The 16873-nt window shown below is 40.5% G+C and overlaps 1 protein-coding gene across 3 annotated transcripts in view; it reads left to right on the forward strand.

The window, feature by feature from the left end:
• CHKA (choline kinase alpha) overlaps positions 1–16873 on the forward strand; it is a 46206-nt gene that overhangs the window by 5367 nt on the left and 23966 nt on the right. For all 3 annotated transcript variants that reach the window (XM_080641731.1, XM_080641730.1, XM_080641732.1), the window contains exon 2: positions 7167–7278. In XM_080641731.1, coding sequence (XP_080497857.1) covers positions 7167–7278 — 112 coding nt within the window. The remainder of the gene's footprint in view (positions 1–7166; positions 7279–16873) is intronic.

Genomic DNA, 16873 nt, shown 5'->3' on the forward strand with positions numbered 1-16873 from the left:
TGGATATAAAGAGAAGTTGAAATGCTTATTTTTATATCTGATTAGTAATCTATAAAAGAAGCGGGTGGCATTGGTAAAGCACACTCAGCTAGGTCCAGAGGGACGCCTGTTAGAATTGCCAGCAGTGACTCTGCTCTTCAGTTTCCAACATGTGTCACTTACACGTGTTGAATGTGAAATGAATATTCGTGTTATTTTTCATTTTATTTGCTTCATGAGTATGTTGTGCCTCCTAAATTTAATTATGATATGTATATTTATTATAAAGCTGTCCCTGCCAGGTGATAAAGTTTGTAGTTTGAATTCACAATTCTTTGAAATCCTTGAGAGTTCCAGGGCCAGATACTCTTTTTTTTTTTCTTCTTCAAATTGATTTTAGAGAGAGGAAGAGGGAGAGAGGGAGAAACATTGATTTGTTGTTGCATTTATTTATGCATTTATTGGTTGATTCCTGTATGTGCTCTGACCAGGGATTGAACCCACAATCTTGGATCGTGACAACACTCAAACCAACTGAGCTACCCCGCCAGGGCCTTGGGCAGATAATCTTGACAAATTATGCCATAAATTGGGCTGTTGGATGTTTGCTATCATTTCTGTGGCATATTTTCCTTGTATCTCCTTGTTCCTAGTCATTTTATTTGGCTCCTTGGTAACTGGCTTATTTCTGGATGGTTTTCACAGTTTTCATCATCCATAATGGTGACCTTCTATTTTGATTGTCACTAAAACATAATCAATGGTTTACTTCCTCCTCCTAAAGCCTATTGAGCAACAGAGGCTACAGATAATATGAAGGATTTCCAGGTTGTGCGCCTGTTTCTGGCCAAGCTTGGCCTGCCTGCCTGCCTTCTTTAGGAGTATGGGGATAAACTTTGAATGGAGTTACACAACTTAGAACAGTAGTTCATCTGTTTGCTCTCCTTGTTGACTGAGCTCTCAAGAGGATGTGACAGGAAGGAGAACTAGGACTTTTAACTAATGCTTGTCCTGTTGCTTGGGAGCCAGAAGCGCTTGTTGGCTGTGACTGGAGCTACAGGGCAATTCTGATAGCTATGCACACGAGGCCCTGCCCCCAGTTGAAAAGAAAGGTTAAGGGTCCTTGTATCCTCTGTCACTGCACCTATACCATCTGCTTTTCCTCTTGCTGGGTGGGGGATGGGGATACTAGAACCTTGAGTTCCCTTATCTTTCTGTTCCTCCTTAACTGGGGTAGACAACTAACTGGCCTTGGGGAAAATAGATCCTTAACTCTTGTGAAGGCTCCCAGGTACTCGTGATTGCTTTCTCTTAAGCTACTGAAAAAAAAAATCTTAAATTTGACTTTTATTTACATCTGGACCATTGTTTCTGTGAAAGCACATTCAGATTTTTTAGTAGCTTAAAACTCATTACATAGGAAAAAGTCATTTTCTTATTTTTAAAAAACAACTATTGAAATATAATTCACATACCACAATTCCCCCATTTAAAGTGTACAATTTAGTGGTTTTTAGAATACCCACAGATATATGCAACCATCACCACAATCAGTTTTAGAACATTTTCATCATCTCAAAGAGAAACTCTGTGCCCTTTAGCCTCCTGCCCCCTCCCTAGCCGTACGCACTCACTAATCTGACTTCTGTCTTTATTGACTTCCTAGTTCTGGACATTTCTTATGAATGGAATGCATGTGATTTTTTTGTGTTTTTAAGGATCATCCATGTTATAGCATATCAGTGATTCATTCCTTTTTTTAAAATTGTGGCAAGTATACACATAATAAAATTGATTACAATTTTAACCATTTTTAAGTGTACAGGTCAGTGGCATTAAGTACACTCACATTGTGGTGTCACTGTTACCACCATCTTTCTCAAGAATGTTTCTGTGCTTCAAACTGAACCTCTGTGCCCATTAAACATTAACTTTGCATTCCCCTTAATAGCCCCTACCTATCCTTTGAAATTCATTAGCTCAATCAGAGTCTGTTTTTAGTTTTGTGTGTGTTTCCTGAAATGTGGGATATACTTTTGATGTGCAGCTCTGCTGACACCTTGATTTAGCCCCAGACCTTTTTTCAGGCATTTGAACTCCAGAACTAAAAGATAGTAAATTTGCTGTTTTAAGCCGTAAGTTTTCGGTCATATGTTAGGAAATGAAGCAGCTGTAGGAAATGAAGACATTTGTTTTGTGCAGGTTTGTACAGACTAGTCTTGATGTAAGGCTCTTGGTGTCCACTGCACTTGTTACCATGTTTTGCTTTGTCTCTTGTGTCTTGTGGCATCAGAGTTAAAATCAAGGACCCTGGAGCCATACACCTGCATTTGAATCCTGGCTTAGTCACTTCCTTGCTGTGTGCCTCAATTTCCTTATCTATAAAATGGGGCAATACCAGTGTCCACTCGTAGGATTGTTGGGAGGATGAAACGAGTTAATCCTTGTGAAATACTTCATTACTCTGAGCCCTTATAATGACTAATGAAGTCCTACTCTTTATAGAGGAGCGAGTTTGAGGGTCAGAGAGGGTTACTAGTAGTGATGTGCCCAAGATTGCACAGCTAATAAGTGGCAGAAGTGGGATTTGAATGCCAGGCTCCCTGGCTCTGAAGCCTGTGGTCTTTCTCTTAGCATGATGCCTTCCACAGGAAGATGGGAGCTTACGGGCTAATTAGGGAGCTAAGACTAATTTACCAATTCTGTTAGAGAGCACTATAAGGCTGTTTTCAAACATAACAGGGAGGAGTTTGGAGAAGAGGGACTTAGTGGGACAAGAGTGCTGCTGTTTGTTGTCATTTTTGGAAAATCGTTATTGAGCATCCACAATTTGGAGGCCATTGGGCCTTAAGAATTGAAGGTAGACATTACCCTGGCCTTCAAGGAGCTAGCAGGGAAGATGGCAAAAGCTTCTTGTGGAGGTTGGACTTTGAACTTGGTCTTAAATGGTAGGTAGTTTTTAGATAGAGAAGGAGGAGTTTCCAGATTGGAAGAACTCAAGTTAGTGAATGTGGTGATAAGCTCTATCAGTTAGTACTTACAACAGAAAACTCCAGAGTAACAGGAGCTTAAACCACATAGAAATGTATTTTCCTCTGTGCTAGAGCTCCAGAAGTCACCAGGCCGGGCCAGTCTGGAAGCTCCACAGGCTAATGGGGATGCAGGCTCCTTCCAGCTAACTACTCTGCCATTCCTAGGAAGTGGCCCTTATTTTCATAACCTAAGAAGCTGCGAAAGCTCTGGCCGTATGTGCCAGTCAGGCTTTTGCAAAAAACTGGAATAATTTGACATAGAGAATTTAATATAGGGAACTGGGTGGACAGGTGTGGAGGGAACTAAAAAGGCAGAAGTGATTAAAATAATTAATTGCATGAAGTAGCCCCACTCCGGGCCTTGGAGGACCAAAGGGAAGAGGTTGGAGTTATCAGAATCTGGAAGTTCTGAGGAGGGGCCCCACAGAATTGGGATCCAGCCTCCGAGGAGAGGACACTGCTTGGCATCTCACGTTGAGAAGCGTCCCTGTGAAGCCAGAGCCCAGACCTCTGAGCTGGTACCTCTGAGAAGGTGTTCTGGGGCTGGTTCTGGAACAGCTGCCATGGCTGGGCTGACATGTTGCTACTGCAGTGCCAACAGAAACAGGAAGCAACACACCTTCTCCCTCCTCTTGCCTTCCAGGCCCCTCCAGTGCTACAGGGCCCCACTGCCCACACCCAGTGGGGGGAGCATTTGATCACGGAGATCTGGAACTGGTGTAGTCCCAATCCGCATCACAGCAGAAAACAGATGGGTTTGGAGCTCAGAGACAACAGCTCAGCAATTGACACACCATCATTTTCTTGTTTCAGACAGCAGGGTGGAGGGTGGGGAAGAGAGAGGGGCAAAGTGGGAACTTGTCTTATGTTGATTTCCCAGAAGTCACAGGCCTTTTACATTTGCCAACATGTGGTAGCATGGGCCCACCTAGCTGTAAAAGTATCTACTAAGTATAGTTTTTGATACAGGGCACTTCCCGGCTGAATAAACCTGGGTTCTAGCAAGGAAAGGGAGGTGAATATCTGCCACGGGAGCAGAACTGTCAGAGTTGTTAGACTGACGTTCATGTAGCAACATTAATAACCTCCAGACAAAAAAATTTCCCGTTATCTTTCCTCCCTACACAAGTTGAAGTGTTCTCTCTTGCTTTGCCTTTCTTTTAATTATTTTTATTTATTTATTTTAAATATATTTTTATTGGTTTCGGAGAGGAAGGGAGAGGGAGAGAGAGATAGAAACATCAATGATAAGGGAGAATCATTGATCAGCTGCCTCCTGCATGCCCCATACTGGAGATCAAGCCCACAACCCGGGCATGTACTATCCACTGAGCCAAACCGGCTAGGGCTCTTCTATTTTTTATTGATTTTAGAGAGGAAGGGAGAAGGGGAGAGAGATAGAAACATCAGTGATGAGAGAGAATCATAGATTGGCTGCTTCCTGCACGCTCCCCACTGGAGATCGAGCCCGAAACCTAGGTATGTGCTCTTGACTGGAATCAAACCAGGGCCCTTTCAGTTTGCAGGCCAATGCTCTATCCACTGAGCCAAACCGGCTAGGGCTGCTTTGTATTTCTAGAAAGTGCTTGTCATTGTATGCTTACAAATCCCTACATAATTGGACATGTGGTGATGTAGATTCGCTTTGTATTTTAGCCTTATTTTCGGCATCATATCTTGACTAGGCTGGACTGTCCATGGATGGAACAAGGAATGAGACTGGTGGCTCCCTGACTGGGGATGTTATTCTAGAAAGCTGTGGTTCGATTTGCTGGTAACTTCTTGTACAAAAGTTGGGTATATACTGCCATCCAATATCTATGCATCTGACAGGCAGATATAGACTCAGGATGTGCTGAAGCACATAGTTGCAAACACTGTCCCCTGATTTTGAACTCTGTCTTAACAGTTTTATGTCTGCTTTCTTCATCAGAGTGGACATTTGTTGAGGGCAGGGACCAGATCCTATTTTGGTTTTGTATTACCCTAGCTTCCAGCAGAGTGCTGTGCTTATGTAATAACTAGAGCCCGGTGTCCGAATTCATGCACGGGTGGGGTCCCTTGGCCTGGCCAGCGATCGAGGCCTATCAGGGGCCGGCCAGCCAGAGGAGCGGTGGGAAGGATTGCGGGAGGTTGGCTGGCCAGGGGGAGGGGCCGTGGGAGTTTGGCTGTGGGAGTGCACTGACCACCAGGGGGCAGCTCCTGTCTTGAGCGTATGCCCCCTGGTGGTCAGTGCACATCATAGCAACTGGTTGACTGGTTGTTCGGTTGTAACGGTCACTTAGGCTTTTATATAGAGAGACTAGAGGCCCGGTGCACGAACATTGGTGCACTGGAGGGAGGGGTCTCTCAGCCCGACCTGCCCCCTCTCACAGTCTGGGAGCCCTCAGGGGTTGTCCTGCTGACGGCTAAGCTGCAGTCTGGTCTCCCTCTGTAGGAGGTGATCGGGCTGATCAGGGGAAGGCACCACTCCCATCACCCCGCTGCTGCTGCCACTGCTGGCCACAGCAGCTGTGAGGCCTGAGCCCCGGGCCTCGCAGCCTCCGGGCTCATGGCTGCCGTGAGCCCCGGGTCTTGTGGCTTTGTCCGAGGACATCCGGAAGACATCTGCCCTAATTAGCATATTACCCTTTTGTTAGTATAGATTCCTCAAGACTTATTGACTAGTTAGGATTTAGTGGCTCTGAAGTTAATAGAGGTGAGGTGCCTCTTGTCTGTAATTGCTGATTGTGTGGTATTTTGTATTCTGCAATTTAACTCCAATCTCTGCATTAGCTAGCCACCTTCTATACCCAGTCATTTCCAACCTAGGCAGGTGATTTGTCCTTAAGGCTTATTCCTTCCTGCTTGAATGACCCTACAACTTGTTTCTTATCTCCACTAGTCAAGGTGGAAGGGTTAGGGTATTGAGATCTTCCATTTCCTCTGAATGCTCCAAGAATCACTTAATGTTGCAGGTTTTTTTAAAAGGCTTGTTAGTCAAAATTGGTTGAGAAATTTTTACTGACATGGGCATGGAAGAGGTAGGTCTTGGAACTGTACTTCAAATGGAAAGTTCTGGAGGAAGTGGAATCTGCTGTGATGGAAGTTTGAATCATAAAAGAATGTGGGGTTGAAGGACTGCATCTGGGATTCCCCATTGCCAGTACTGGAGAGAGTACTCCTGGTCCTTGTCATTCTCCAGAGGCCAGTGCCACGTGTAGGGCACACATGCGTTTAAAAAAACCTCTCCCCCAGCACTAATCTAGAAGGACAGATTGGGGATTTGCCTGTTTTTGTTTTTTTAAGTATATATTTTTTATTTCAGAGAGGGAGGAGAGAGAGAAAAATCATCGTTGGACTGCCTCCTGCATACCCCCTGTACTGGGAATCTAGCCCACAGCCTGGTCATGTGCTCTGACTGGGAATTGAACCATGACCTCCTGGTTCATAGGTAGACACTCAACCAGTGAGCCACATTGGCTGGGAAGGGTTTGCCTATCCTATATAATAGAAGCCTAATATGCTAAGTGTCTGGTTGTCTGGTCATCCATTCAACCAATCAAAGTATAATATGCTAATGATATGTTAAGGCCACTTAACCGCTCACCATGACATGCACTGACCACTAGGGGGCAGACACTCGACCGTTTGACCAGTCGCTATGATGTGCACTGACCACCAGGGGGCAGATGCTCCAATTGGTCGGTTAGCTTGCTGCTGGGGTCCGGCTGATCGGGACTGAGTGAGACAGGCCGTTCATGCCCTGGAGCCCTCCCATGGTCCCTCTCCAGCTGGCCAACCTCCCGTGTCCCTCCCCAGCCTCCATTGTGCACCTGTGGGGTCCCTTGGCCTGGCCTGTGCCCTATCGCAATCTGGAACCCCTCAGGGGTTGTCGGAGAGCGATTTTGGCCTGATCCCACAGGCCAAGCCAAGGGACCCCAATGGTGCACGAATTTGTGCACCAGGCCTCTAGTTTTTAATGTGACTCATGGAATTGATCTGAAAACTGTGTGGAGTTAATTATTTATGTTGCAAGTATCTTGAGAGAATGAATGAAGACTTAATGAGAACAGTGCTTGTGGGTCCTCACTTTTCATCCATTGTAGTTATCCAAGGAGAGTGACTTAGTTGACTTCAGAATACAGGTATTTACCATCCTCTTATTTTTCACAGAGGTGGCCTCAGTAACATGCTGTTCCTGTGCTCCTTACCCGACACTGTGGCCACTGTTGGTGACGAGCCTCGGAAAGTGCTCCTACGGCTGTATGGTGCGATTTTAAAGATGGTGAGTTCCTGGGCTGCTTAGGGATGGGAGGGACCTGTTAACAGTTTTAATCCTCTTTCCTAAACTACGTGGGAAGAGATTTTAAATGTTTTAGTGGTGTTACTAAAGCTATTTAAATATATTACTTTTATTTTAATTGGGCTGTACAACTTGGCTTTTGTTTCTATTCTAAGTACCTGTTTTTACTTATTATCTATTAGGAAACAAGTGCAAACATTCCTAGCTTTATTATATCCACAGAAAGTTTAATGTTGGTTAAATCTTAAAGAGTGCCTGATGATGCTCGGGTTTTCAGCTCAGACTTAGTTTGTGAACTTCTGATGTGGAGAAGGTGTTTTTATAGCATGATCACAGGTTTTACAGGGTGGTCCCAGTGGGCAGACCTCAGGGAACTGGAATTTATTAACTGCCTCCTTGGAGATTTCTTTAAAAGTTTAAATTTGTTAGATTTACAATCTTTCCTAATTTTTATATTACTTAAATAATTTATTTTTATTTTAATTAAAGTACCTTATTTGTTGAATTGTCTTAATCTATTATAGGGTATCCCAAATGTCTGGATTTTTAAAACTATTTTTAATACCGTGAGTTTACCATTTTACTGACCACATATACAAATATTTGATGGATATATTTCTATGGTAGGATTTTGATACTCTTTTAAATCCTCTTTGGAAGGGCCTATTTTTTATCTTTGTAAAATGGAGAATAGTTTTCTGATTTAATTTTTAAAACACTAGTCTCAGCTCAATCTAAAAAGCAGGTCATGTCCATGTCTATGATAATTTGATTATGTTTAGAAATATTAATAATTAAGATTGGCACTTTATATGTTAATTCATTAAAAATTTGTCATAATTTGACAATCTTTTCACTGGATAATTTTTTCTTGACCCTGACAAGCTGTGAAAGTGGTTAGGATCTGAAAGAGTTGGAAACAAGTTAGTCTGCTGTGAGATTGTGTGCACTTTGCTGAGGAAATCTGAGGCCATTTACAGTTAGGTATATACAGCTGAATTGCAGCTGACCTTGACCCTGACAATGCACAAGCAGAAAAGATTCTTCTGTTTGGTTTTTTTTATTTAATCAAGTTGTAGTTTCAAATCACAGTTTTTGAAATACCTAATTGATGTCCTTTTGGCCCTTTTAATAAAGTCAGTCTTTAGCCACTTTCTTTGAGGACTTTTCCATTCTGTAACAAGCCCCATTTCTGTTTGTTTTTGTGTGCTTTCATTTAAGCAATACTTTTAAACACCTTAATAACCAGCTATTGGAATTGCATGTGATAGAAGACTATTGTTTAAATCTGATTTATGAGGCTTTCATTTCTATTTATAATTTAAACAGGAGTGTTTTAAACGTGTGCTCCCAGACCCTGGCAGGCTAGCTCAGTTGGTTGGAGCATCATCCCGAAACAACAGGGTGTGGGTTTGATCCCCGGTCAGGGCACATACAAGAAACAACCAATGAATTCGTAAATAAGTGGAACAACAGAGTGCTGTTTCTCTCTCAAACCAATAAAAAGAATATTTAAAATCAATAAATATGCACTCTGCACTCCTCTAGGTGCTAGACTAAGCGAGGCGGCAAGCCCTGTGCTCTGTCTAGAGCAGAGATGTGATGATGGAGGTGAGGCAGATGCTCTGGATCTGTGCTATCCAGGATGCTGGTCACCTGCATGTGGCTGATTTAATGCTTAAAATGTGGCAAGTACAACCAAGAAATGAACTTTTAAATTGTATTTAATGTTAATTAACTTAAATGGAAGTAGTCACATGTAGCTAGTGGCTACTGCATCAGACAGCCCAGCTCTAGAACGTGCTGCCTTACTGGGAGGTCACTTAGTAAGAGCCAGCTACAACACAGCCTGTGACTTTCTCTAACAGATTCACTCTCAGTAGTTAGTATGTTGTCCTTTTAAATGTTTTAGCAGCCTAGGATTATTACCTTATAGTAAGTACTTAAGTACAATAGAAATGTCTGGAAATAGAATTGGTTTTAACAGAATTCTATGTTCCTATTTGTTTTTAAGGGGAAAAATAGACTATTGGGTAACTCTGAAAATAAAGAGCAGAATAATTGAAGCCACTTAACATGGAATTAACTCTTACCAAACTAATAGAATGGAATATATTTTACATACAGTTCTAATTTGTAGGGGGATACTCTACATTTAGTTTCTTGATTATATTTTTAGTAGACAAGTTTAGTTTCCATTTCTGAAACTGCATCTACTGATGACACTACTGGAAACTATGCCTGGAGCATGTTGGGTACAAAGGGAAACGAGTAGCTGACAGAGGGTGGGTAATAAGCCAGTGTTGACAGTCACATGACTGACTGACTTACTAGACAATAAACTCATTTTTCTTGGGGGGGAAAACTTTCTTTGCCTCATAGGTGGAAATCTATTTTCAGCATAATTACTTGATTGAGTCCTTAGTTTAAGTAACCCTTTTTTTTTTTTTTTTAGAAATTGAAGTTTGAAACCTACAGCTTCAAATTTAAATATTTTTGGTCCCCAGGTTCTTCAGGATTTATCAGGGGCACTTGTTGCCAGTTAGACTTTCAGACATTAAGACTACTTTTGACAACACTAGGAGGGGAAATGCAGGGACTCCCAGACAAGACCACGGTAAGAGAGAAGGAAAGTAGAGGTAGACTGAGGAGCCAGAAAGAGGCGAGCCAGACAGCAGTTGTTATATGCTTTAAAAGTTGAGCTTTCACAGCACTATCAGGGATTTTACCATGAACTTTAATTCTTTTCCAAATATTTTTAACTCATTTAAAATTTTCTGATATCAGCTCTTTGAATCTGGCCTATAAGGAAAGGAGAGAGATTTATAATCTTCAATGACACTTTTCTTCCCAAAACAATGACAAAATTGCCAGAGTTGACAGTAACTTGTCAGGATTGACATTAAGAGATATAGCTGAAGGCAGAGTTTAATATAGTACAGTACAAATATTATACTTGCTTTTTTTACTTTATGTTAGATGGAAGCACACACCTCTACACATGATTGTGCATTTATGGAAATACAATTGGTATAACCTAAATCGACTATATAAATGCAGTTGTAGCATCCTTTTGAGGTGGATTAAAATAAGCTCCTTCCTTTAAAAATCTTAATTGATGACTGTACATAATATGTATTTTCTCATCACACTTCGCTGTTTTGCTTAATTATATGATAGACTAGTTTAGTGTGTCCCTTTTTCCCCTTTCTCCTTGTTTTAAGCTTTTGACATTTTTAATCTGACAATAAAATATTAAATAAATAGAAATCTTTGATTTACATTTAGTCATTTACAAATGACTTGGTTTGAAATAATGAGATATTTCTCAACTTTTTTGTTTTTCCTTACTTTGGTGTTGTGAGATGTCTAACTTCCTTTATTTCCATAGTGGCAGGGAAATGGCTGCTGATGATGCAGTTCACTAAGGGTTAAGTAGCAGAAAGCCAAGGTAAAACCTTCCAATTGGTCTAAGGCCCAGTTTTTGTCCCTTATTTTTATATAAGATGAGCCATAAGCAGACTTCCTAATTGTGTCTTGGAGGTCTTATTTAGGATTTGTGTTCATTAAAAGGGGCTTATTAAAAGTCCTGTGTTAGACAAGGGAAAGAATGGATCCATTCGAGAATATAAATAAAAGAAACACAGCTTTGAAAAACAGCTATACAAAATATTATTTGTAGGGAATTATTAAATATAAAAATATTGGTGTAATCTTAAAATAATACATGTCAATATAATTTAGTGTCTATTTCACAGACTAGCTCTAATTTTAATGAGGAGGAGGTTATTTACATTCACTGTGTAGTCAGTGAAAACTGAATTAAACTATAAAATTGCCCCTAACTTAAAGTAGGATGGTTTAATAGGAGTTTTTTGTTTTGTTTTGGGTTTAATAGGAGTTTTGAGAAGAAATACTAGTTTACCTTTGCCGTGTAGTAAGAAATGTCATTGCTAGAAAAGAGCTTGACATGATAAAAAATTAGCTATAAATGTAACTTGATGTTTTTCCTTTCTGATACTGGGAAGGAACATGAGCTCTGCAGCATCCAGTAGCAGCCTTTTCAAAGAAGCAAGTTTGGCTGATTACAAATAACCAGTTTGCTTATTTATCATGAATTGTGGAAGACACAAATGTCAGTACGTATTGTTCATTGAATGTAACCTGTGCCAGTTGGTGGAAGTCTCAGAGGATTGCTTTGTCCCTTCCTCTGTCAGAACAGTGACTGTGTTGAGCCAATCCCTTCAGTGCATGAATGGAGAGATTTGGCCTCACCGTTTTGAACGGTCTCACAGGCATGGATGTTTATAATATACATCAAAGATCTCTCGAGTGTTGTCTGGGAAATGTTTTGTTTTTTTGAGTAATAGAAGGCTAATATTAGTGCTTGCTTGAGTACTAACCATAATACAATTAAAGGTATCAAGGCACAACGCAGATATGTGTTAGTGATTCAAAAGATTAAAATTTGGTACATGGTCTTTTTTGAATGCAGAAAACAAAATGTGCTCTTCTCGGTTCCCTGTTAACCCCAGTTTAATTAAAAGTTAACCCACAATAAAATATAGAACAGCCAAAAATATATATATATATATATATAGAACAGCCTATAGATAGTTAATAGTAAACTATTGGCTCCTGAGAAATGGACATTTCTCTTTGGAACTAAGGTCACCTTTACTGTGCAGACAGTATGACTGAGGCCCCTTCACAAAGAGCCCCACTTTGTCCCAAGTGTCTGAAAACCATGTCCCTGGTAACTGAATACTCTGAATTAGGGTTATCATGAGTTTAACTTGTGTTTTTTATTCTGCTTTAAAATAAAAAAAATTCCACTGTACTTTGAGTATGCTGTAATTATATCTGTCTCTAAGGTAGTCAAACTTCCCTCTCAGAAATCAAACTTTTTTCTACTTTTGTATTCCCATTTGGTCCACCCAGTATTTCTTTTAGCTAGTACTTGACAGAGATAGTCACCAAATTACGATCTGTAGTCCTTCCATACCTGCTTTGGTGCCTTCTTTTGATAACTAAATAAACCACGCACAACTGTGTCTAATTTTGACATATACAAAGTGTCTTTGTCTTGCTGGTCTTAAATCATGTTTGAGATTTATAGCATGAAACCAGTACAGATTTCTGGCCCCTGGAACGATGATGTGACCGCAGCCCACCCCTCTTGGGAAGGAATGTCTTTGTGTTGGGTGGCATGAGGGCATTGGGGGTAATGTACCACTTTAGCTGTATGTGCATGTGTTCTCTGCTGCAGGCTTGTCCATGCGATCGTGCCTGGAGCACTCTGGTTTCCAGGTGACAGACACGATTCACGGTATAGTATGAGTCCTCTGAAGTCGGAGCATTCTCTACAGCTTTAATTTCCTTCTTTTAGTTCTTGGTTTCAAGAAATGCTTTTTAAAAAGAAAGTTGTAATGCTTTTGTTAAGTAGCACCAGCTACAGTTTGTGCTGTGTTTAAAGAGGTTCAGTGATTAAGATGTCAGAATATTATATATTGAATATTCCACTTTTTGTTTTTTGAGGGGTTTTGCTTTGTTTTTGTCCCAAGGTAAATCAGATTCCCTTCTTCTGTTTCCTCAGTAGAAAATGACAGACATTGAGTTATTTTAGAAATTTATGGGCCTCAGCCTGAGAAATCAATTGAAGTGTTAACCTTCTTCCTTCATATCACTTTTAGTATTGTATTGAGGTTTTGGTCATAGTTGGAAACAAACTTTCTTCCTTGTCTGATCAGTTAGTATCCTTTTCCATGTCTTGGGTGGGTCCCTGGTAGCTTTATCAAGCTCAGCAATGCTGATCCAGTGTGGAAGCGTACACAGGCCTGAGGAGCCAGGGCACTCTCTCCCTGGAAACAGGTTGCTTCCAAGTCAACCCTTGGGCTGTTTATGCCGAAGGTACTTTCACCTCCAACGCCTCAGGAGTCCTGGGGCAGCTGATTACCCTGGGTCAGACAGACATTTTGGGAAGGTCCTAAAAGGAGCCTTCTTTACCAAGAGCTACTCACCTGTCTTTATTGACTTTGTCTGTAGAAGTTCTAGTCTCCTGTTGATGTTCATCACGTCACCCAATTTTATAAAATTCAAAAGAATGTTCCTTGGGATAATTGAAGATACTGTAGAGACTACTGTAAAATATTAGAACTTGTCTGTCTAAATTCTCATAATTCATATATACTCATTAAATAATCACATAGGCTCTATTTTAAATCATTGCATTGTCATCTAACATTTAAATATGTTCTGTAAAATATTTTCAGGAAATGCTGTAAGAAACCATAAAAGCAATAATTTACATAGAAAATATAATTACACTGAAAAACTCCTAGAAATCCTGGAGAAGGAAGGTTAGGGTCCATGGTAACATTAAGAAGAAAGCATGCTGCAGAATTTTAATGGAAAGAGCCGCGTGACTGCTGTAACTTCTGTGGAGTCATGATTCTCAAGCTCTTTCCACCCGAGCTCAGCAGAGAGGAATCTAGTCCCATCATTAACAGGCATGGTGACAGGTGCCATCCCTGCGCTGAGAATGTTTTCTCCCTGGAGAACGGAGTGTGGTCAGAAACCAGGGTGAATCTTAGAAATCTTCAGCGCTGCAGGCTGCACAGTGAAGAAGCCCATGCCATTCCAGGTTCAGTGTTACTGACATTCAGAAGAGGACGAACAGCTGTTACTCTCAGGGTGACTGAGAGTCTGGGCGTGGGTTAGGACTCAGCTCACAAGTACAATCCCAGGTCAGTGGAGAGAAGGGAGGATTTTCCTGGACCACGTCTTAGATGCCCTAGAGCAGGCGTCCTCAAACTACGGCCCGCGGGCCACTTGCGGCCCGCCGAGGACATTTATCCGGCCCGCCGGGTGCCGCTGCCTGTCCTGCTTAGCAGCCGACTCGTCCCGGGCCCGCAGTGCGCATAGGAATTTGTTCATAGTTTTTTTTTTAAACTATAGTCTGGCCCTCCAACGGTCTGAGGGACAGTGAACTGGCCCCCTATTTAAAAAGTTTGAGGACCCCTGCCCTAGAGGCTGAGTCTAGCTAACATTTGGATTATTCTTTCTTCACTCATTTCTGGATTCCAAAGCACTTTTTAAAAAATATATTGTTATTGATTTCAGAGAGGAAGGGAGAGGGACAGAGAGAGAGAGAAACATCAATGATGAGAGAGAATCATTGATCGACTGCCTCCTGTAAGCCCCCTACTGGGAATTGAGCCCACAACCTGGGCATGTGCCCTTGACCGAAATTGAGCCTGGGACTTTTCAGTCCACAGGCCAATGCTCTATCCACTGAGCCAAACCGGCTAGGAGTCCACAGCATTTTTAAAGGCCACAACCAACTACTTTATCATATTCCGATAGCCTTTGAAAAAGACAGTCCATTTAGTTATTTTTTGATGGGGAAGAGCTGTTGGGAAGAAGAGAATGTCCTCCATGTTTCTATAAAACATTCTTATTTGTATCTAAAAAACTCTCTGTAGCCACCATTGTATTTAACATAGTGGCTACCTCCTTATGATATTATCTATAATTGGTGATGATTTGATTTCTTAGGTAGCATTTTGGGTTTATTACACTATTGATGACATGTCCTTCTTTGTAGCTGATTCATCACTTCTCCCAGCCTGCCCCGCCAGCCGCTCAGCAGTATTGGATCTTTAAAGATATTTTGAAGATAAATGTTTCAGGTAGTACAAATGACATTTGGATAGCTGTATGCCACTTCATGCCACTGGGACTAATTTATTTATAGACACACATACACAGACTCTGGGGAAAACCAAGTGTTGCTTGGTTTAGTCTCACAAATGTTATGGTTGTATTAAAGTAGTCTAGTCATAAAGCTGATTCCCTCATCATTAGAGGAACCTTTTATTAAGAACTGGCCCCTGATAAGAGCTAATCTTGCCCAATGGCTTAAACAAATTTAAAGAAATAAAATGATTAGATTGTGAAACATTAGGTAACTTAAAGACATTTTTGAATCCTAAAATTATATATGACAATTCAATCAAGTGGTATTTTCTTATCCCAGCTCCTAAAGATATTTTATTACCAATGGATTTTTATCTCTGCAAATCACTAAATAGAACATTTTGAAAACTAATAACCTGTAATATGAACATTTACTTTTTTCATGGTCATCTTTAAAATTCAAAAGCCTTTTAAATGTGATTTTGCCAGAAAAAGCAACATTGGAAACCTTGAACCAAATATATTTATTATAAAAGTAACATATACTTTCAAACACTTTTTGAGATATGGAAAGTAAAAAATGGGAGTCCTGCCCTAGCTGGTTTGGCTCAGTGGATGGAGTGTTGGCCTGTGGAGTGAAGGGTCCTGGGTTCCATTTACGGTCAAAGGCACATACCTCAGTTGCAGGTTTTATCCCTGGCCCTGGTTGGGGCACATGCGGGAGGCAATCAATCGATGTGTCTCTCTCACATCGATGTTTTTCTCTCTCTGTCTCTGCCCCTCACTTCCACTCTCTCTAAAAATCAATGGAAAAATATCCTCAAGTGAGGCTTAACAAAACAACCCCCCCCTCCAAAAAAAGTGAAAGTCCTTTATTCTCTCATCTTAGAATTTAGACTTTTAGGAATTTGGGTTTTAAATTTAAACATTCTTGGCCAATCACAATCTCTTACAGTTTTTAAAATCTTCTGTAACATTAAAGCAAAATGTAAACCATACCTCTTTATTATTATTGCTACCACTTTAGTCTTTTATTTCCTACATCACAGTCTAATGAATACATGGATTATAATGAATACTTACACATTCTCTGAAAACCAAAATAGGAAGAAAAGAATGAGGAAGATGAAAGGAAGCCAGTGGCAGTATATTTTTAATTATCGCTGGGTGTCTTCTTTTTTTATAGTAACATCTTTATCCCATTTAAAGTGTACAGTTCAGTGGTTTTTAGTATATTCATAGAATTAGGTGTCTATTTGATGCATTATGACTTCTTAAGTCTTAAAATTTCATTGTTTCTTTTATAAACTTTTTATTATGGAAAATTTCAGATGTAGCAGAAGTAGCCCAGAAGAGTATAATGAAACGCAAGTGCCCAACATACATCTTTCCCTCTGACCAGTCTTCTTTCCTCTTTCCCCACATTCATTCTCCAGGGTTATTCTGAAGGAAATCCCAGACTCCATACTATTTCTTCCATGAATGTTTCAGTCTGTATCTAAGATGATTTTTAAAAAGATGATCAGAATAATGTTCACATTTAAAAATCTTAGTAATTATTTGATATTAAATAATCAGTCAGTGTTCAAATTTCTAATAAATACAATTTCAGCTTTATTTTATAGCTTATGAAAGCTAATTTTTATGAATGTGCAAGTTAGTTGGCAAAAAAAATGAAGTCATGTTAAATTTTTTACAATATATTTTATATCTTCTTCAGATAAATTTGTTCCTCTGAAGTAAAAACCCACAGACTCCAAGCTATATTTTACTTACTGTCTTCCAGGACAGAGACGTCTCTGACCTTTGGGCAGTGTGAGTCTCTCTTCTTGGCTTACCTCAGGAGGAGGCCTCTCTCTCACCTTTTCATGAATATCTC

This window comes from Plecotus auritus (genome assembly GCF_963455305.1).
Source record: "Plecotus auritus genome assembly, chromosome: 9".
In the NCBI taxonomy this organism is placed as follows: Eukaryota; Metazoa; Chordata; class Mammalia; order Chiroptera; family Vespertilionidae; genus Plecotus; species Plecotus auritus.